This window comes from Physcomitrium patens, chromosome 21, assembly GCF_059467195.1.
Source record: "Physcomitrium patens ecotype Gransden chromosome 21, ASM5946719v1, whole genome shotgun sequence".
In the NCBI taxonomy this organism is placed as follows: Eukaryota; Viridiplantae; Streptophyta; class Bryopsida; order Funariales; family Funariaceae; genus Physcomitrium; species Physcomitrium patens.
Window position 1 is genome coordinate 10,291,881 of NC_143430.1, and position 21,925 is coordinate 10,313,805.

At 31.2% G+C, this 21,925-nt stretch overlaps 1 protein-coding gene and 2 pseudogenes across 4 annotated transcripts; all 3 read left to right on the forward strand.

Moving 5' to 3' along the window:
- Positions 1-8,913: 8,913 nt before the first annotated feature.
- Positions 8,914-11,412, forward strand: LOC112274329 (EP1-like glycoprotein 3). 3 transcript variants are annotated; one of them, XM_024503735.3, is made up of 5 exons: positions 8,914-9,171; positions 9,459-10,014; positions 10,117-10,322; positions 10,421-10,685; positions 10,827-11,412. In XM_024503735.3, exons 1-5 carry the CDS (start codon positions 9,078-9,080, stop codon positions 11,128-11,130), a joined length of 1,425 nt encoding a protein of 474 aa, XP_024359503.1. In that variant the 5' UTR covers positions 8,914-9,077; the 3' UTR covers positions 11,131-11,412. The 3 variants fall into 3 exon arrangements, with proteins under 3 accessions (XP_024359503.1, XP_024359505.1, XP_024359504.1); XM_024503737.2 differs by having other exon boundaries at positions 9,078-9,281; XM_024503736.3 differs by lacking the exon at positions 8,914-9,171 and adding an exon at positions 9,260-9,344.
- A 188-nt stretch (positions 11,413-11,600) lies between these two features.
- LOC141044710 (ent-kaurene synthase CPS/KS, chloroplastic pseudogene) lies at positions 11,601-13,185 on the forward strand (annotated as a pseudogene). Its single transcript, XR_016499794.1, has one exon. The product of XR_016499794.1 is annotated as an ent-kaurene synthase CPS/KS, chloroplastic pseudogene (transcript).
- LOC112274330 (ent-kaurene synthase CPS/KS, chloroplastic pseudogene) lies at positions 13,177-14,146 on the forward strand (annotated as a pseudogene).
- The last annotated feature ends 7,779 nt before the right edge of the window (positions 14,147-21,925 follow it).

Here is a 21,925-nt window from a genome sequence, read left to right on the forward strand (position 1 = left end):
TTAGACAATGTAGCTTTGTAAAATAAATCTGTTAATTATAGTTCTTTTTGTCTTGACTATAAGCATACTTGAGATTTGAAACAACTCTTAGTTAAATAGTCTAAATGTTCTCAATGTCAGTAGAATGTCAATATGGTCAACAAAGGATATGTTGGACCCAATGAAAGTTGGTCAAAAGAATAGAACAATTGGTGCTACAACTCTTAATGAGTGCAATAGCAAATTTCATAGGTATCATTCTTTCTCATCTTTTCTTCATGTTATCATTATCTGTGTTACTTTGCTTTGTGATAAGTCTTTTCAAGATTTTATTGATGTACTTTGTATTTACTTATCTACTTGATATTGAATAAACACAAGCTAAATTGTGACTAAATAGTTTGGTAGTTTCTATTTAGTTTAGTCTAAAATTTTAATGAATGTCATCTCAATTTTGTTTCTATTTATTATATTAAAAAGAGAATCATACACATATCCAAGATTTAGAAGATAGTGTTAATGACAATTCTAAGCAATTTAGAAGTAAATATTAAGATAATTTTTTTTTATGTATAGTATTTTGACAATGCATGTGTATGGCATAGATCTAGAATCTGGAGTTGTTTTAAGGAAATCACTCTATTTAGTTGAACTCACAAGAAGTGAATAAGTAGATTGGTTTGGAGCTACAAGTAATAGATTGAAGGAAGTTCAATATATCAACTAATCTCTCTCAGCCTTATGTGATGTTACAATTGCAATGGTACAAAAGAGTGGTCATATGTTTTTCAAGAATAGCAAGCTTCTACAACTTCTAGAGAATTCATTAGGTATTGAAAGATAGAGATGTTAATGATTAGTCCACACATTGACTTTGGATACTTTCTTTTATTATTTATTATATATAATAATATTAGTTCTAGTCCTTTGATGTGGTGGTTATTCAATGGTTATTATAATGGTTATTTAGCACCTTATTCTTTTAGATATCTGTTCTCATTTGTTGATAGTGCTACATGTAGCTTTATAATTTTCTAGTAGTGCCTTCTTCTTTTCACTCGTTGAAGAGCATATCCAATGTATGACAATGTATCTTTTTTACTCATATCTTGCAAGATTTTTTTAGGATATCTATTTGCATCTATTTGATAAAACCATTATCTAATCCTTATCTTGCAAGGATTAGTAAAGATATATTTAATTTGACTAATTATAATTGTCAATCTTTTAATCTCTTTAAATTCTACTCGATCATCAAGATCGCTTTACTTAAAGAAGTTGCTATAAAAAAAGATTCTAAAATTAAATAACTTCAAGCTTTCAAAGAATGATATGAGAGATGTAAAAGTGGTGTCAACACGAAGGAGTTAAGATTTAGGTTACTAAAATCATTTGCTTGCATCCATGCAAGCATTGATATATCTATTGCTCTTAAATTGTAGATGATGCAGAATAAAAATAGAAGTGGAACTATGGAAGTATGTTAAATTTTGTAGAAAAATTTGTAATAAAGAGCTTAAAGAATTAATATAAGTAGAGGATATTACTAAAGACTAAAAAAATGCAATGGAGCTAAGTTACAAATTTTTAAATTTAAGGTGATAAAATTTAATCTTTGATGTTTCTCTTATTAAGGACTTGAGTTCAAAATCAATTCTAGGTTAGTTATTATTTACAAAGTTTTTCTTCACTATTACATAGAATTAGTACCCAGTCTTTAGATTAATTTCTTTTGAATTGATTGATTGAAATTTTTATACCACTCACCTATCATTTGTAGTCTTGATCTATTATGGATAAGTAATCTAGTCAACCAAAGTCCCCTTTTTTTGAAAGTACTAGATTTTGCCATGATTTTGAAGATCCAATAGAGCTATAATTGTTATCTTCAATATGCTCTCCAATGAGTTTTCTTATTGAGTAAGGCCTAGGCTTATTTGATGTCATCAAAGATAGAGTGAACACTATAAATAAAAAGCTTAAATTCATAAAACATCAACAAAATGGCTCTAGAACTAGAGTTGGTAGTTAGACTTCTTTGATTTTGGTACAAGAGACATTGATAATAGGAAGCTGAAAGCTTCAAAAGGAAGTCAACACCTTGAAGCAATTCTAACAAACAACTTTGATTTAAGTTTATCTTGCTTGAAAAAAAAAGTGTTGGCTAGAGAATTATCAAATGGATCTCAAGAAACACATGATAAATTATCAAAGTTAAGACTTATATTAAAAATTATAGAAAGTATATAATGAATTTATTAGACTGATTGTATTTTGTATTGGCATACATTCTTTTATGCTATTGTGATGGTTAGATGCCTTTTCATGAGTGAAAGTTGGTAAAATTAAATTAAAATATAATATAAGTATTATTCTTTTATTAATTTATGATTAAATTTCTAATTATAGGTTAATTTATAAAATAAAAAAATATTTGTTAGAGTATAATGTTTATTTTAAATAAAACAAAAATATACAAATAAAGTGAAGGCATTGTGTCTTGTCGAAACAAGTGGAATAGACAAGACCACAATAGCAAAGGCTATATTAGCTCATGTAAAAGACATGCATAATGCATCATGCTTTGTTGAGTGCATTGAAAATGGTATTGATTTCTTTACAACCTCATGTAATATTTAATGCTTTATCAATGGCAGTACATTGAGATTTAAAAGCAATAAAGCATTGTGGTGAAGAATAAATAAATATTAAAGAATTTGATGAAGAAACAGGTATGAATTTATTTATTATTCATTCTTGCAGCCAAGAAAATTTGTCCAATAAACTTATTGAAGTTGACAAAAATATTATAAGACCCTGCAATGGTCAATTATTAAGTCTAAAAGTTATAAAAGTATTTTTGAGAAAGAATAAGAAATTGAGATGTTGGAAGCAAGCTCTACAAAAGTTGAAAAGAAGAAGAGGATTGGATGGAGATGAAAACAATAATAACTACAGGATTTAAAAAATATTAAGAGTGAGCTTTGACAATTTAAAAGTTGAAGAGAAGAAAATGATTTTGGATATTTATTTTATTTGGTTATGATATGTATCTACAAAGCATGTCTAAAGAAAGAGCATTTTAAATGTGGATCAATAGTCAAAAAAACATATTTAAATAAGATATAGAAGTTATATTAGATATATTAATTTATCAATCATTGGTAAAAATAGACAAAGATAGAATTATAAGAATACATGATCAGCTATAAGAAATAGATAGAAACATTGTTGAGAAGGAAATGGAGTATAAATACATATGAATATAGAACTTGAATGTAGATTTATTTCATAGATTATCAAATAAGATAATTTTATGTAACTATTATTCAAATGGCATATATAAAATTAATAATAGTATTAAAAAAGAATCAATAATTAAAATTTTGAGATTTTTTATTTTTATATTATATAATTTATATTATACTTTTTAGATATATATTAATATAAATTTATTATGTATAAATATGAATCTTGTATTGTGAATTGATTTATATATAAATTAAATATATCAGTAATGTAGAAATTCTAATCTAATTATATATTTAATTGTATTGATTTTAATTAGAGAGATTATTTTACAACAACATAAACAATAGAATAAGTGATATAAGAAGTGAAACTTTTTCATCACTTCAATTTTTAAGTTGTAATATTGGTGATTTTGCATTAAGTATTATTATAAAGATACTAAGCATATTTTTTGTATTAATAAAGTATTTTCATAGTTTAAAATATTTTTCTACTAGTCATTCTATATAGAAATTATTTACCAAAAGAATTAACAGATATAGTATTACAAATGCTACTTGACAAAGGTATTTGAAAAAAATATTAAAGGTTTAAATGTCTTGTAATTGAAAAGTTGTTATTTTATAGAAAATTTTCCAAATTCATTCTTTAAAATTGCTACTTTATTAGAATTTGACTTAGAAAGATATTCAAACTTAACTATACTACCAAATGAAATAAAGTATGTGACTTCTTTGAAGGTACTTAATCTAAAATATTGTGTACAATTAAATACATTACTAATATCAAAAAGAAGTCTTTTTATTTTAACTACCTTTGATATGAGCTGGTACTCAAGCTTGATATCATTGCCAAATGAATTGGCCAACGTCACATCTTTGACTACCTTATAAATAAAAAGGTATTCAAGTTTGACATTATTTCCAAATAAATTAAAATCAATAATTAAGCTTTACATCATTGCTAAATAAATTCAAAAAGTTACATCCTTGACTACCTTATAAAGGAGAAGGTATTTAAATTTCACATCATTACTTAATGAATTCGGCAACCTCACATCTTTGATTTTTTTATATTTAAGTCAAAACTTAAGCTTGACATCATTGCCAAATGAATTAGAAAAGCTTATATCTTTGACTATTTTATAAATGAGGGTACTCAAGCTTGAGATCATTGCCTAATGAATTAGGCAACTTCAAATTTTTAACTACTTTGATATAAATGAAGGTTTAAGTTTGACATCTTTGCCAAATGAATTAGGTAACTTCACATCTTTGACTACTTTTATTATGAAGAGGTATTTAAGGTTAACATCATTGCTAAATGAATTGAAAAAGCTTGCATCTTTAACTTCTTTACATATGAATTAGTGTCTTAGCTTGAGTTGCATTGATACATGGTTTCTTGAGTTGTAGAACAATTACTAAATTGAAACTGTACTTTATTGTTGTTGAAGCAAGTACCAATGTCACCAAAGTACTCAACAAAGGTTATTGTACCTTACCTAATTTTTCCAAAAAATAAACAATTGTATCAATTGAATTGAACTAAAGAATATTTTGGTAAGAGTGTGGTAAATTGGATGGATTATAGCAAAAGGATATGTACATGAGATTAGTTTTTGCAAAGTTGAGTGACTATTATTTTGAAGTATTTTCTTCTTCAATATTTTTTTATTATATTAAGTTGTTATATTGATAGTAAATTAAAAATATATTGTATTGATTATGAAATGAAAGTTTTTTGTATTAAAAGAAAATAGAAAATTAAATGAAAGATTTTTGAATATTTTATTTTAAATATATCTAATATTAGGTTATATAATTATTTATAAGTTATAAATTATTGGTTTTAGAATACTTAATTAGTTGTAGATGTAATTCTTTGTTGTAAAAGCATTTGTATTCTTTGATAGGAGAATTTATTTTTATTTTGATGGTTGAATAATGTAGAGAAATAAATATAGATATAGATTTAGAAAGAATTTTAAATTGGTGTAGAAAGTGATACTTTCATTATCTATATTATATATATATATATATATATATATATATATATATAAAATTAATTAAAAATTATGAAAATTTAATAATGAATCAATATGATGAATATTAGTAAATCTAATTAATGTATATATATTTTTTTATTTAATATATGTACTATATGAAATTTATAAGTTTAAATTTAATATAGAAGAAATATGTAAAAATATATGTAAAATTGAATGAAATAGAAAAATAAGTTCTATTTATAATATAATTGATAAAATATTGAAATTTTAAAGAATATAGGGTAGTTAAAAGTTATTATTATAAAAATTTGCAACAATAATTTTTATTTTAGTTGATTAGTTATACAAAAGATATAATTTTGGTTGGATATTTTTTATAGCTTGATTTGGCTTTTATATTCAATTTATAGTCTATAGATAGATTTAAAGAACTTCATGTTATGATTTTGTCTTGTCATTGTAAATTTCTTGAAGCATGTTTACATTTGAAAGATTATTTTATTTGTATGTCAAAGTTTGTGAGATAAATTTTTGTGAGGATAAATTTCAATTAAGAGTTACTTGTGATTGGTGGTATGAAGTGAAGGAAGCATGTAACAAGAACAAAAGAAGAAAAAATACAAAAAAAATGAAATAAATAAAATCAAGTAATTACACACATTTAAACTTAGTCATAGTCTATTCACTAAATTTTTATTTAGTAAAAAATATAAGAATAAAATATAAAATATATTTTTAGAAAGATAATTTTTTCTAATAATATAAAAAATATAAAAATTTGAGTTAAAAATAAGTTATGAAGATGTAAAGATAGCAAATAAATATATGAAAAGATAAGTGAAAATATTTTACTTCAAAAATAACTTGCTTATAGATCAAGGATTCGAGCCTCTCCAAGGCTCACATGTAATATATTTGGATTGCTAAAAGAGGCCACAAGGCCTTAGACTTATCTTCCTAACTACATTGAAGGTGTTACAATCCATATAGAACTTGTGCACCTTCTTTCCTACAAGAACTAGACTAGTTGCTAGTCATTATATTTTTTATTAGTAAAACTAATATTTTTTGCATTTTTGACTCTATCATGGTATTTAAAAATATCTGATTAGTCTAAAAACCCTGTATGGCCTTCAAATCTTGCTCCATTTCTTCTATTTTCTTTTAATAAAAAATTCAAAAAGTTTATATTCAATAACTTCCAATGTATTAAAACTCAATTTTACCAAAATCTTGAAATTTTCTCTAAAAATTCTTATAAATTCTAAAAAACATTTTAAAAAGTTCTAAATTTACTATAATTGTTTTATTATATCAATATCAAATTAAAGCTATATTTTTTATTTTGGTGATTTTATAAAGTAATAATATCAATTTAGATTAACTAAAAATCTTATTTTAAATATAAATAATTAAAAAGACATAAAATTCTTTTTATGCTTATTTTAACTATTAATTAATATTTAGAGGATTTTAATAAGTAATATATGTAGATAGAAGACCAATATAGAAGTTGGTCTTAATAAATAATCCTTTATACTCAACAATAAGCAAAAATATTAAATCAACTAAGGTAATAACCTCCAAGACTTATTAAGACTCTATTTTTATAGTTTTTTTTTTCTAATAAGACTCTTATATTTTATAAATATTACTAAATTATAATAATAAAAAATATTAAAAATATTTTTTAATAATAATATTTTTATATTTAAATAACTAAAATCTATATTATTAACAACTCTATCAATTAAGATCTATTAATAGAACTTATATTATTTTAGATAGAAGTTATTTAAGATCTAAGAACTAAAAATAGTTATATTTATATTAAATTTTTAGATTAAAATCTAATTATTAAAATATATAAAGAAATTAATAATTATTTTTAGAATTATTTAAGATTAATGGATTAGTTTTAGAATTATAAATTCAATTTTTAGGAAAAAAAATTGTGTGGTTTTGTACAACAATGATTTTAAAAGAATTTTTGATAAATATTCTTAAAATAAAAAATATATATAATATATACTTATCTATAAGTGGTGAAAAGATAGAATTCAATTTTTTTTATATAATTTATTATAGGATATTTTTTAAATAAATTAAAACAATGTATATGTTCATGGTTTAGAGCAATTTACATAGCCTTATTATGTCAAGATCTTTAAGTACTATAAAAGAATATTTTAAAAATCAAGTATGCACGGTATTTGTAGAATTATTTAAAAAAAGATCTAAAGTCTATAAAAGAATATTTATGATTTTATTGAAAATAAAATACTTGTTGAGTAGAAACCAATGTGCTAATTTTTACAAGAAAATTGAACATGTGACAAAAGATTTGTCTACTCAATGACTTGTGTCAATAATGGACTGGAATTTAGGCTTTTAATCTATCAATTACTTAGAAATACATATAAAGTCAAATCCATGTCTATGAAGCATTTAAAAAGCTTCTCCATAAGATATTATCAAATTTACTTATTTCTACTTATTTCTATCTAATTCCTTTAATGTAAGTAAATATGTATGTCCATGATAATATGTCACTATCAAAAAGAAATTAAGACTTATTGTTCAATGAATCTAAGATTTGAATTCTATTACTTTAAATGGAATTAGGTCTAAAATTCAATTAGTCAAAAATTTCTATCATAACTTAATTATGATTTGGAAAGAATTTTTTATTTAACTTGAATCATCACCAAATTTTTATGTTTCTTATTGAACATTGATTTGCAAGTACTAACCCTTGTATTGAACTTGACAAGTTGTAGTTAGAAATCATATTTAGAAGAATTATGCACTAACTATTAATATTAGTTGCATTGGATGCAACTGAACTTTAGTAGAGTAGTTATGAGAACTTAACTTATATTAAAAAATATCAGAGATAGAACAATAATTTGGAAAATTATTTGTATTCACAATGAATTCAAATACAACTTTGAAATAAACAACAACAATCACCTTAGTTCTAATAGTGCTAATATTGTGACCAAGCTAGTTGTTATTTTGCAATCTGTATTACTAACATATTGAATTATTGTTGCACATGTACAGGTGGTGTACTCTTCTAGCAAAGTTAGTGATTTGATTAATAGAAAGACTGTACTGCAAGCTGTGATTCATACTGAGAGGTGAGACACCACAACCTAATATTGGTATTTGTGCACAAAAAATTGCTGGTGAAGTTAGACAAAATTGTAACAGGCACTTCATGGTTGGAGTGTGGATGTGGAAAGTTGATGAATCGTCATTCCTTGATCTTGCCCAAACGGAGGTTTTGAAATGACTGGCACTGTCACGTTTATTGCAAGAGTTGCATGACTTGTGGATGTTAGCACAAGAAAAAGACAATTCAGTTGGTGATATACTTAACATGCCAAGGACATGATAACAGGTTACATATTGGCACGAATTAGAGAAGAAGCGCTGAAACCAACTTTTTTCCTATTGATGATTACACCCTTATCACTGGCCTCGAGCACTGACTTTGAGCTGCAGTCATCGCAACCATATCGCCAGATGTGAGGGACTTCAACACCTTCAAAGTGGCACAAACATGGAATCGGAAGCATCTGCTGTTGAGGAAAGGCTCATGCAAGAAACTGGGGAGCTTCTGACACAAGTATCAGAGGATGAGAAGCCTATTGGACCAAATGTCAACACATCGCCGAGATTGCGGATGACGCTGCGGGTGAGAAGGAGTCACCACTGGGGTTGCCTGTGTCTGGTAACTCACGTCGTCGATTGTGCATTCGAGTTGCCAATTTGGGATTGACCAGCATTGCGGATAATAGATTGTCGAATAGATGGGCGCCGAGACTCCATGATCGTACTGGCCAGGCGCTGTCTCTATCCCGTTCTGACTACAATTTCTAAATCAAAAAAACATTATGACCACCAAGGAGAAGTGTCTTCCTGTACGTCTTCGATCTGAACCCACGTTTTCGCTGCGCTTGAGGAGTATGTAATGCGCTTTGTGGGCTTTGCTTCCCAGTAGCCACCCCGTGTGTCCGGCCAGTGGTTGGAGGTTGTGCGGCGACTGTACCGTGGAGGTTTTGAACATACGTTTAGGTGTTGCTGCATTGCGCCGGTGAGAGATGTTCGGAGCGAATCGATGGCTGCTTTTCTAGTGTGGGTGCGCGCGTAGTAGAGGTTCGTCGAGGTTGCAGATTGCAAGTGACCTTACAATGTCGGTGCTGTGCAGGTTATTTGCGGCTGGTAACTATGGACTCCGCAAATGGATTCGGCGCGAAGCTCCTGGCTGTCATCTTCTTCGTCGTCGCGACGCAATGCACAGGTCAAAGCAGCCCGAACTCTCTTCAAGCTCCGTTCAGCATGAGCATCGACCTCGATCCCAACAATTTACCAGCACCAGGAAACTCGAAGATCGTGTTGGCAACACAGGAGTTCCAGTTATGGTTGGAACTTACCGGCCGCTGCAGTCTAAGCTTGCGGCGCCAATACTCCGCTCCTGTTGCACGCCTCGTGTGGACCGCGAATTACTTTACAGTCTCCCCTGACGGCGCTGACAGATGCACCCTAACGTTCACGAAGGACGGGGACCTTCAGTTGTGGGTGCTATACCGGCAACAAACATTTATGGTGTGGAACAGCAAAACTGGCGGCAAGGGTGTTACCAAAATGGCCCTAGAAACTAACCCTGATAGAGGCGAATTTAAGCTGCTGACACCCCGCAACCAAGCCGTTTTCAGCAGCTTCGCCATCAAGGAATTTGCCATCCTCCCAACACAGAAATTTTGGTACGTAAAATCTTGTTCAATTTGCACAAAAGTTTTCTCTTGAACTTGACAACCCGCGTCGGATAAATGCCACTCAGAATTTACCCAATTTGATAATTGCAGGGCAGGAGAGTTACTGAAGAGTCCGGATACGGTCCAGGAGATACAGGACCAAGATCGTCGCATACTACTCAATAAGGGGCACTACCTTTTGGCGATCAACAATGGCGACCTTCAGCTCCTCTTGAATGGTCCCAAACCCCTGGTTTACTGGAGCCTGAAGAAATCGGGGCTGTTCAAAGGAGACCTCAGCCAAGTTGCAAATGCAGGTACGCAATCGACGACGTGCTGGTCCAATTTCTGAGGCTTTTCAAAACCCAGGTATTTCTGGATTTTGATTACAATCTGGAATTCCTGCGCATTGCAGCTGTGACTGATCCTAGGACGGGAGGAATCGGTCTGTTCACGGCGGCCGGGAAGCTTGTGTGGAGCTCAACTCTCCCGCCTCAAGGATTTTTTGGCGACACCTACTTCGGCATTGATTACTACGGCAACCTCCGGGACTATTACATGTACAAGGGGCAAGTCTGGTTTACAGCATTTCAGGCTCTGGCTGGTGACTGCGATCTTCCCAACTTCTGTGGCGATTACTCCCTTTGCACCAACTCCACGTCTGGGACAACCCAATGCAGGTGTGCAACATATCCCGCGGTTCAGAGTCTCTTCAGAGCCTCTTTCCATTTGCAAATATGTTGCAAAAAAAACCTTCATTATCTAGGACCATTCTGATGAGGGGATAGAGGAAATGACTTGAACCGGATGTTGTGTTGTAGCTGTCCACCTGGATTCCAGAGAATGGCTGGGCGCGAAACCTCTCCGTTTTGCGGGCGAACGGGGACAGTGGCCAAGTGTGCGAGGAAGTCTTTCGTAGAAGTGAAGGGATACGACTCCGTGCTCACCACTTATGCCACCCCGGAGAAGGTGACTCTAGCCTCTTGCAAGACCTCGTGCTTAGCGTCTTGTGACTGCGACGGCTTCTTCTACGATACCAAGACCCAGGCGTGCTTCAAGCAATCATTCTTCCTTACTCTGAGAAAGGTCACTGCGGCCAACAAGATAGCCTTCATCAAGGTGTAACAATCTACACAATGCAATGCAAGCCGCTGCTAGCATCTAGACATTTAGATTCGGCAGCTCTGCTCGTGAAATGTAGGTTGTACAACACGATATCTGCTTGCTGGTGTGGCTGCTTCGACACTACCAGGCGTAACTCTTGATGGACAGACGCATTTTTGGGTGCTCACTTCTGTTGTGGATCATCTAGCAACCGAGAATGATGCATGTAAATATAAGGAGTTGTTAATACAAGAATGTTTTGTGTTGAATGATAAAATGAATTAAAATTTGTATTTTCAATTCCATACTGAAGTTTTGATGTATTATTTCTACAGAATGTATTTTGGGTGAAACTGGTAAGTTTATTAAGCATGGGGATCCAAACTATATTTAAGACAGGATTTTTAAGATTGCCTTTTAGAAAATATAAGCAATTAGAATTTAGAATTTGAAGACGTAGTTCGTGTTAAACGCATTATGATGATATAATGAATTGAAAAAAATCCATAAAAAGAAAAATAATCACAGTAACGGTGGAAGATGCACGAGGCAGCATTGCATGTGTTCACTGCAGAGAGAAGTCCTCATTCTCATCTGTGGGTGCAAGTTTGTTCATCATAAGTGAATCTCTTCAATCCAGCCAACGTAAATGCAGCCTAAACAATAGCGAGTTCTACCGACGAACCGGTTAAATTCGAGCACTGAGGGCAGTCAAAGTTTAGAGCCCTTGACAACGGCGTGTAGATATAGGGAAAAATATCACACATGCCCCTGAAATTTTCCAAAATATCAAGAATCCTCCTCAATTCTGGACAATAGCAAATCTATCCCTACCTTTTGTGATAATTGCAAAAATGCCCTTCGGAGTGATAACCTATCTAATTCCAGTTTTGTTTTAGTTTGAACTGGGCCCGGAGCGGCACTTTTCTGCACTGCCTGGGCTCCGCACTAAATAAAGGCCTATCTTTACTGAAATTTTCCCTTCTTCACTGCTGGGGCTTTTCACTGCTGAGGCTCGGTGAGCTTTAACGATCACTGGGACGGAACCCAACAAGGGATCAACTCCTTCCGCGACTCACTCTCCCTGTCCCGATCCGGAAGATTGGTGCAAGAGGAAGAGCCGTGGACAGCTGCGACCACGCTGCAGCAGCCTGCGAAATCACAGCCCATCCAGAATCCTCCAACAATCCTCCAACATACGTGCTCTTCCGTCCACACATTTAGACACTGTTTTCGCACCTCTGAACTCTACTCGGTATCGAATCTATCCAGGAGTCCAGTTTCTGCAATCCAACATCTACAAATTAGAGGAAGATGACGCCAATCAAATGCCTATTGGATTTGAGATATTCTTCCCAGCGATGATGGAAGATGCCAAGGCACTGGAACTGGATATACCATACGATGCCACTATCTTGCAACACATCGCGGCTAAAAGAGAGAACAAGATGAAAAAGTGAGCCGTCTTGCTTCACGAACTCCTCACTTTCGAAATGTCATCGCAGAACTATAGTAAATGCCCAGGCAACTATAGAAGCGCTGTTGAATGAGCAAATCTGCTACGACAGCAAAACGTGTTCTCATTTGCATTCAATGAATTAGGAGCATTGATATTTTTTGTGATTGATTTGAGCAGGATTCGTGTAGTGATGGTGCTTGAGTACCCCACCACTTCGCTGCATTCTCTAGAAGGCCTGCATCGGGAAGTGGACTGGAACAATCTCCTCCAGCTACAGTCCGAGAATGGCTCCTTCCTGTATTCACCAGCATCCACTGCATGCACCCTCACGTACACAAACGATGCCAAAATCTTCGACTACTTGAACCAGCTCCTCATCAAGTTTGACCACGCTTTTCCAAATATGTACCCCGTTGATCTCTTCTAGCGTCTGTGGATAGTAGTCCGCCTACAAAGGCTGGGAATATCCCGCTACTTTGAGTGAGAAGTCAGACAGTGCCTGCAATATGTATACCAACATGCCTTCTATCCATGAGAGACTTGAATTGGAGTGTGCCAGTTGACGTCTTCATCTTGTGATGTTCGGACTCAACAATTGAAAATTTGTCTTGAATTTATTCTTTGTCACGACTCTTTCTGCGTGCAGATACTGGAAGGATTGTGGTATTGGCTGGGCCAGAAATTCGACTATGCAGGACGTGGATGACAAGGCGATGGCCTTCCGCCTTCTCCGTCAAGGAAGACTGCTTCAGCCAGTTTTTCAAAGATGGTGAGTCCCTCAGCATCGCCGGCCAGTCTAACCAAGCTGTCACAGGAATGTTCACCCTCACCCGAGCATTGCAAACGCTCTTCCCAGGGGAAACGCTCCTGAAAAAAGGCCAGAATCTTTTCCAGAAGCTTTTTGAAAACTAAGCATGAAAACAATGAATGCTTCGATAAGTGGATACTCACAAAGGATCTAGCGGGCGAGATGGAGTACAATCTCACATTCCCCTGGTACGCTAGCCTTTCTCGTCTTGAGCATGGCACCTACATGGACCAATATGGTACTGATGATATCTGGATCGACATGTCGCTTTGTCGAATCCCGGCCGTCACCAACAAAGTGTTTCTCAAATTGGCTAAAGCCGACTTCAACAAGTGCCAAGTTCTTTACAAGAGGAAGCTCAAGCATGTCATCAAATGGAATGCTAGCTGCCAATTTAAAAACCTCGACTATGCTAGACAGAAATCCGAGGAGTGCTACTTCGCAGGCGCTGCAATAATGTTTGAGCCCGAAATGGTGCAGACGAGGCTCGCTTGGGCACGCTGTTGCGTGCTCACCACCGTTCTAGACGACTACTTCGACGTTGGTACATCCGTGGAAGAGCTTCGGGTTTTTATGCAGGCCGTGAGGACGTGGAATCCCAAGCTCATCAACGGGTTTGTCCCACCCTGACTTGGAGCACTTTGCAGCGAAGGTTTTTTCTGGATGGGCTGTGAGTTCGCAAGCTGCTGTTGCCTGGTCACAACTGTCCACGGCTCTCCCTCTTCCACCAATCTTCCGGATCGGGACAGGGAGAGTGAGTCGCGGAAGGAGTTGGTCCCTTGTTGGATTCCGTCCCAGTGATCGTTAGTGCTCACCGAGCCTCAGCAGCGAAGAGCCCCAGCAGTGAAGAAGGGAAAATTTCAGTAAAGGTAGGCCTTTATTTAGTGCGGAGCCCAGGCAGTGTAGAAAAGTGCCGCTCCGGGCCAAGTTCAAACTAAAACAAAACTGGAATTAGTAGGTTATCACTCCGAAGAGCATTTTTGCAATTATCACAAAAGGTAGGGATAGATTTGCTATTATCAACAATTGAGGGGTATTCTAGATATTTTGGGAAATTTCAGGGGCATGTGTGATATTTTATGCGTAGCGAAATGACTGTTGCAGAGATTTCTTTTTTTCGTTTTCTGGACCATGCACATAAATGTAGCGGCGGCCAGGGTTGACGATGACATCGAGTGTAGCGGAGGGAATGGAGCACGATCGCATCTACAGACGCGGAGGGAGATGGAGGGATGCGTGCATGCAGTGTCCAGATACAATGGTCGACGCAGCAGCTGCCACTGTTTCGCCAATCTTAGAAACACTCTCTGTCGGTGGAGCTAATCTAAATACAGAGTGGGGTTCTGCAAGGTGTAAGGATCCATCGTCGCCACTCTCTCGGATGCTAGTGACAACTTTGACCAGACCCTCGCTGACCGGATGAAATGGCTCACACTGGGTTACAGTAAAGAAGTCATTTCCTTCTTTGAGATCAATAAGAAATTTAATTTGTTAAATCTAAATTGTCTACATACAAAAATCACTTAACAAGGACCATTTGGTACAAATCCTTTTAAATATAGAAAGTAATTCTTGTGCAAAGATGGTTTGTTTCCACAACAAATCTTTTTGTGGAAATTTTTAAGTGTTAGAAATTTGTTTATATTTTAGTAATATAACTCAATTTCAAATAAGTATAGTTTTTATAGATTTCTTAAATTTGTATGAAATAATTTCATGTTAATTTGGTATGCCAGAAAAATAACAAATATTAATATTAAGATTATATTGTCTATTCTATTTGTTTGCAACTATTGTTTTGTTCCAAATGAGCAAAAAAAACATTGCCTCTTTGTATATATAAGATCAACACCAAACATCTTATTGGTTAAAAGAAACAATTAGATTCAAGATTGTATTTCTTCCAATAGTATTCAAGTAAAATTGTACATAGTTTTATTAACTATAAATTTGACTATTCTTGTTGTATATGTCATTAATTCAATGCTTGTGGACAAATGATATATTAGAATTAAAACTAAGTTAAATCATTTTTTCTAAGAAAAAAAAAACTTCTAAATATTTTAGTTATTTCTTTTAAAACTACTCATACAATTTACCAAGATCCTTCTACTTAATTATTTCAATATATTAAAAATAATATGTTCTTAATTACAAGATTTTTTTTATAATAATACGGTTTTCTTAATTGAATTTAATTTGATATAATTTAATCTTGATATCCTTACTTAAAATAAACTACATATGTTTTATAACACCCTCATATTAATAATTTTTATATATGTTTCTCTTATATAAAGTGGTATCATAATTTTAGAAGGTGAAAGATAAGAATATTTTAAAAAAATATCTTTGAAATGTATATTATATGCATGTTTATGTTCATCTAACAAGATAAGATGATGAAATTTAATAAATGAGTCTTTTATTATTAAGAGTATAAGTCCTATTAATATATCTTTATTGGCAAAACTATTAAAATTTTAGTTTTAAGTTATCTAATTACAAAACTATAAAGATTATAGAGTCTTTTTTATTATTAAAGTATTTATTAGAATGTAGAAGTACTTATAAGTTATAAAAGTCTTATTAAAAAAATAAAATCAAAAATAAAATCTTAATAAGTCTTGGGGGCAATTGCCTTAGTTAATTTGATAAACTTACTTAATATTAAGGATTGATGTTTAGTTATTCAAATCAATGCTTACATTGATTTTTTTATCTATGCGTATCACTTATTCAAAAAAAAAACTATAATTGTTAGTTAATAGTTAGGAGAAGTATAAAAAAGAACCATATTCTTTTTAATTATTTATATAAAAAATATAATTTATTATTTATTTAAGTTAATTTTATTAAATTAAAAAAAATAAGGTAAAAAAATAGCTTCAAATTGATATTAGAATTATAAAAATAATGTAGAAATTTTTAGAATTTATTCAAAAAAAAATAAGAATTTTTAGAACAATTTTCAAGACTTTGGTAAAATTGAGTTTTATCACCTTGGGGCCATTATGAAGAAATAGAGTAAAATTTGAAGGCTATTGAAGGTTACTTAGTAAATTAGGTGTTTTTAAACACCATAGTGAAGTAAATAATTCAAAAAAATAGTTCTATCCATAGAAAATAGGAAGACTAGTAGCTAATCTAGTTCTTATAGGAAAGAAGGTGTACAAGTTCTATATTGGTTGTAGAATCTTAGATGTAAATAAGAGGATAAGGCTAAGGCCTTGAATCCTCTCTAGGACATCTTTATATATTACTTTTGAATCTTATTGAGGCTTTGATAATTGATTTATAATCAATTTATTTCTACAAAAAAATAACACTAACATTAAATTATTTTTTACTACCTTTTTAACTTTTATCTATATTCTTTTATACTATGTTTTGAATTAAGTTAGATCTAAAAATTTCATATCTTCCAACTTGATTGGTATGGCATAAGTATGAAAAAATTCTAAGTAGTAGTAGTTTGTAAGCTAAGAACCTAAAAAATAAATCCTTTTAAAAGTCTTTTTCTAGCACAATTACATTTTTAACTTCTTCTTTAATTAAATCAATCCATTTAGCTAACTCATGAGGATTTTGCTTATCTTTGACAAAATAGGCTATACTTGTATACTTTTGAATATATATATATATATATATATATATATAGATTTCTTAGTAATTACCTATATAAATAAGTAGAAATAGATAAAAGTAGATAAAAGTAGGTTAATTTCCTAATATCTTTCAGAAAAGCTTCCTAGAAGCTTTATAGATGTTGCTTTGATTTTATATGTATTTGTAGTTGATTGGAAGTTTAGAAACTTGGTCAACAAGTTAACCACATGTTAGTAGCTTGTAGAAGAAGCTAACTATGTAGCACACATATAAAAAACTTGCTTTATGGATTAAGATATGTATCTTGTAAAGTCAATACGTTTTGGAGGTCCTATAGGACATTGTCACATAGCTCCTAGTTAAGAATATATATGGAGGAAAAAGTAAAGCCTTCTTCACTCTTGTCAATGCTTTTTTAGTCCTTAGTCTTGTTTGAAGATTTTCTAGTCTTCTTGTTTTTGGCAATAGCCATTCTAGTTCAATATTATATCATCTTTAAGTATTTTTTTAGTTTCTTTCAGTGACACAAGAAAGTATTGAGGATTTTTTTTATTCAAAATTCATGTCTTTAACAGTTAAACAAGAGTCTTAACTTATAATTTTTGTCTTATTTTAGAAATGAGTGGATTACCTCACTTCTATTGTTGTATTTTGAAGGTTACAGACTACTCACTTTAAAACAAAAAAATCTTATTTTCTAACACTGATCTTTTCTTCAAAGAGAGTGGATTATCCCTTTTTGTGGAAATTTTTCATTTGGTATTAAAAGTTGCAGAGTACCTTCGTCTAATTTAATTTTATGAATTTGTTTGAGTTGTCTATGGAAGGAAAGATTATGGATGCTACTCTCATTAAAAGTGAGAATGGATTTACAATTAATGTAAATCTTCATGAATTTGTTAACACTCCAAGAGTAGAAATCTCATGTATTTTCAACTTGAATTATGGAAGTACTATGCCTATGCCTATAGAAGAAGTTCAGAGTCTGTGGTGTCATATTGTAACATAAGTGTATGGTGAAAGATAACAATATGGATCTTATTATAGAAGAACCATGTTAAAAGATAAAGTAAAAAAATATGGATAAAAGATAGGAAGGTAGTAAATTTTTTTGTAGTAACACTATCTTTTTAGAAAAGTGACTTCTACTTAATTGTAGGGCCATAAATAAGAAAAAATAAAATAGATTAGAAAAATAAAAGATATAAACATATATAGGAAGAAGTGAGGAGTTGGTTTTAGCAGAATTTACCTCAAAAGAGATAGAAATTGATACTCGGAGAAGATTGGTTATCAACTAGGATTGAAATCAAATCCTAAGAGATAAAACCAAGCCTCAACGATGATTTTGGGGTTCTTTTATTGATTGAAGAGTGGAATTTGAGAAGAGACTTGATAAGGTTTCTATAGGCACTAATTTTGAGAGATTTAAGTTGATAATGACCTTGCAAGAGCTTGGCAAAGTTGATGTTGTTTTCAGTGACTCTGATTTTTTTGGAAATAAAATAGGATTGACATTTTGGACAATTTCAGGAGTTTCTCAACAGATCTATAGGTAGAAATTTTAGTATTTGTGGATGTAGTTGTGTTAGATGTATGCTCTGAATTTGGATTTGATTGAATGGTTAGATTGAAAAGCATGAAATTTTTTGTGGATTATAGTCTCAAAATTCAGGATTTTGAAGATTAGTGAGGTTTTCTTAGATATTTATCAATCCACTAGTTAAATTGAGGCAAATTTTTTCATAGAAGTAGTTTGCTTCATTTCTAATAAGTATGTAAAGTTTGAGAGCAAAGTAATGATTCAATCAAGAGTAACTAGCTCTTAGAGATTGGTATCAAAGTTAGAGAAGGAGGCCGGCCAATACTCAAGCACATTTTTGAGGTTATCATCTATTTGGTAATTTTGATCATTTTTAATATTTTTTATGCTTATTTTTAACTTAATTAGTAAAAAATGTATAAAATTTGAATTGAAATCAATGGTTCAAACATTACTTATTGACTTTCAAAATCTATTGTAATATTGTTGGAAATTTATTTGAGATATAAAAAAAAAAAAATAATAATTAGGATTTAATTAGGATTAGGATTTTATTAGGGTTAGGATTTGGTTTGATTTAGGACTAGTTTGAATTTCTTTAGAGTTTTTTTAGGATTCTCTTAGATTTCTTTAAGATTTTTTTGTATTTTTTTAATTTATTTTAAAAATAAATTAAAAACAAAAGGATAAAATAAAATAAAATAATAATAATTGAACTTAATTGATGCTTGATTATATTTGCTAAGCTTCAATAGAAATTTGTATATGATTTTATCAGAGTGGTTAGGACTTGTTGTTGCAAATTCCTTTTATCTATTAGAGTCAAGTGCCCACAACATTCTCAAGTAAGATTTCATGTAATACAACAATAGTAAGAAGTTGTATAGTTGAAAAAAGCAAGTAGATCAACCTCTCAATCAAATCCAGGGAGTTTTGCTTTTACAAGTATGATGGGGACAATGATTAGTATGCTTGAGAAGTTTAATGGAACAAGATCAAAATTTCAAGGATTTTTATAATAAGTCAAGCTCTATCTAAGATTATATCCTTTCCAATATCCAAATGGATTTACTCAAGTTGGATTCATACATGCATTTCTATCAAGAAGTATTCTCTCTTGATTTACATCTTTAATGGAAAAGAATTTGTGACTCTTTTATTATTTGAATTTATTTTTAGAAGTATTTACAGCTATATTCAGAGAAAGTGATCAAGAAAGAGTAGTAGAGACTAAGCTCTTATCTTTGTAGCAAAGATCATGGTCAACTACTGTATATGCTACTAAGTTTCAAAATCTAGCTTGTGAAGTGTACTATAATGACAAAGCCCTTATCAATAAATTTTGATATGGATTAAAGGATAATATCAAAGATTTATTATTGACAATGCCAAAGATAGAATCTTTCAAACAATTTATCACTTAAGCCATTGAATATGACAATTGATTATTTGAAAGATATCAAGAACAAAAATTTGGCTAGAGAAGAATAAATCAAATAATAATAGTAGCTCCTAAGTTTTCAAAAACTTATTCATGAAGGCCAGAATCAATGCAAATCAATACAATATATTTTAAATCCTTCACAGAGTAGGAAAAGACTCCACAACATGAAGAGGGCTTATGTTTATATTATGGAGAAGCTAAAGACACTATTCAACATTATCCAAAGAAACAACGCAATTACAAAATGAGAAGTATGGTTGCCAAAGAAGATGAGGTGTCAAAAATGACTTTCTTTAGCTATAATAGATACCATGCAGCTGGAATCTTACATAATTCCTAGTAAAAGTCTTATTTTCTCTTCATATCTCTCACCTTATTTTACAAAAGAAGTTTATTTAGGACCAAAAAATCACAAATTCTTAGCTTTGTTAGATTCAAGAGCCTAAGCCTATTTTATAGATAAAGATTTTGTCAAGAAACAAGAAATATTATTAATCAAAAAAACTAAATTTATATATATAGAAGTCATAGATGGTTGTTTGCTATCTTTTGAGGATGTTATGCATGAGACTATTCTTTTTGATGTAAAAAATGAAAGATCCTAATAGAATATTAATATTTAATATAATAAGATCTTTGTTCAATCAAGTTATTTCAGGATTATCTTAGTTAAAAAACTATAATCTTTAGATAGATTGGATTTCTTGTAATTTTAATTTTATTGATAGTTTAATCCAAAATCCTGTTAGTCAAGTAGAAATATATAAGTTTAATACATCTAAATCCTTACTAATAGGTGCAAGAGCTTTTATGCATGGTACAAAAGAAGGATTAACTTTTGCTTTATATGCCATGTCCATTTCTGATGGTAATATGTCAAGTGGTATTTCTAGCCAATATCAAGATTTTTAAGACGTTTTTGAAAAGAAAAACGTAGATATTTTTCTAGAGCATTGTCCTTATGATTGTTCCATTGATCTTCACAAAGGAGCTCAACCACTATTTGGACTAATCTATAGCCTATGACAAAACGAGTTGGTTGCATTCAAAGAATATATTAATGAAAACTTGGCTAAGAATTTCATATGTCATTTTAAATCTCCAGCTTGGGCTCCTATCTTATTTGTGAAGAAAATAGATGGATCTCTATGGATGTATGTGGACTATCGAGGAGTCAACAAGATAACCATCAAGAATAGATATCCTTTATCTTTGATTTCAGGACTTTTTGATCAACTAAATCAAGCAAAGATCTATACAAAAGTAGATTTATGAATAGCATATAATTTGGTATGTATTAAAGAAAGAGATAATTGGAAAACTATGTTTTGAACTAGATATGGACATTTTTGAATGTAATATCATGCCTTTTGGACTCACAAATGCATCAACTACTTTTCAACATTTATTGAATGATGTCTTTTGTGATTTTCTTGATGATTTTGTCATTTGTCATTTAGATAATATCTTAGATTACTCTAAGAACAGAGATGAGCATGAAGTTCATGTTTGTCATGTGTTACAAAAACTTAGAGTTGCAAGATTATATGCAAAGTTTGAAAAGTGTGTAATTTATACTACTCAAGTTGACTTCCTATAAAACTTCATTTCCAATAAAGGGCTAATGATGGATCCAAAGAAGATCCAAACTATCATAGATTAGAAGCTTCTAAAAACAGTAAGAGATATGTAATACTTTTTGGACTTTGTTAATTACTATCAGATCTTTATCAAGAATTTTTTTTAAGTTGTAGTACTATTTACACATTTGACTTATAAAGACAAACTTCAGTGGAATAAAGAAGTTAAAATATTGTTTGATGCTTTAAAAAAGAAATTTATTTTTGCATCGATTTTATATCATGTTGACTTCTCTAATGCATTTTTCATGGAAATAGATGCATCAAACTTTGTCTTGGGTGTAGTATTATCACAAATCAAAGCAGATGATAA

Coding starts and splice junctions, on each gene's coding strand:
- LOC112274329 (XM_024503735.3), top strand. CDS start 9,078: ATGATCGTACTGGCCAGGCGCTGTCTCTATCCCGTTCTGACTACAATT. Junction 9,172..9,458: donor CCAAGGAGAAGTGTCTTCCT/GTACGTCTTCGA, acceptor GGTGCTGTGCAG/GTTATTTGCGGCTGGTAACT. Junction 10,323..10,420: donor CAGCCAAGTTGCAAATGCAG/GTACGCAATCGA, acceptor TGCGCATTGCAG/CTGTGACTGATCCTAGGACG.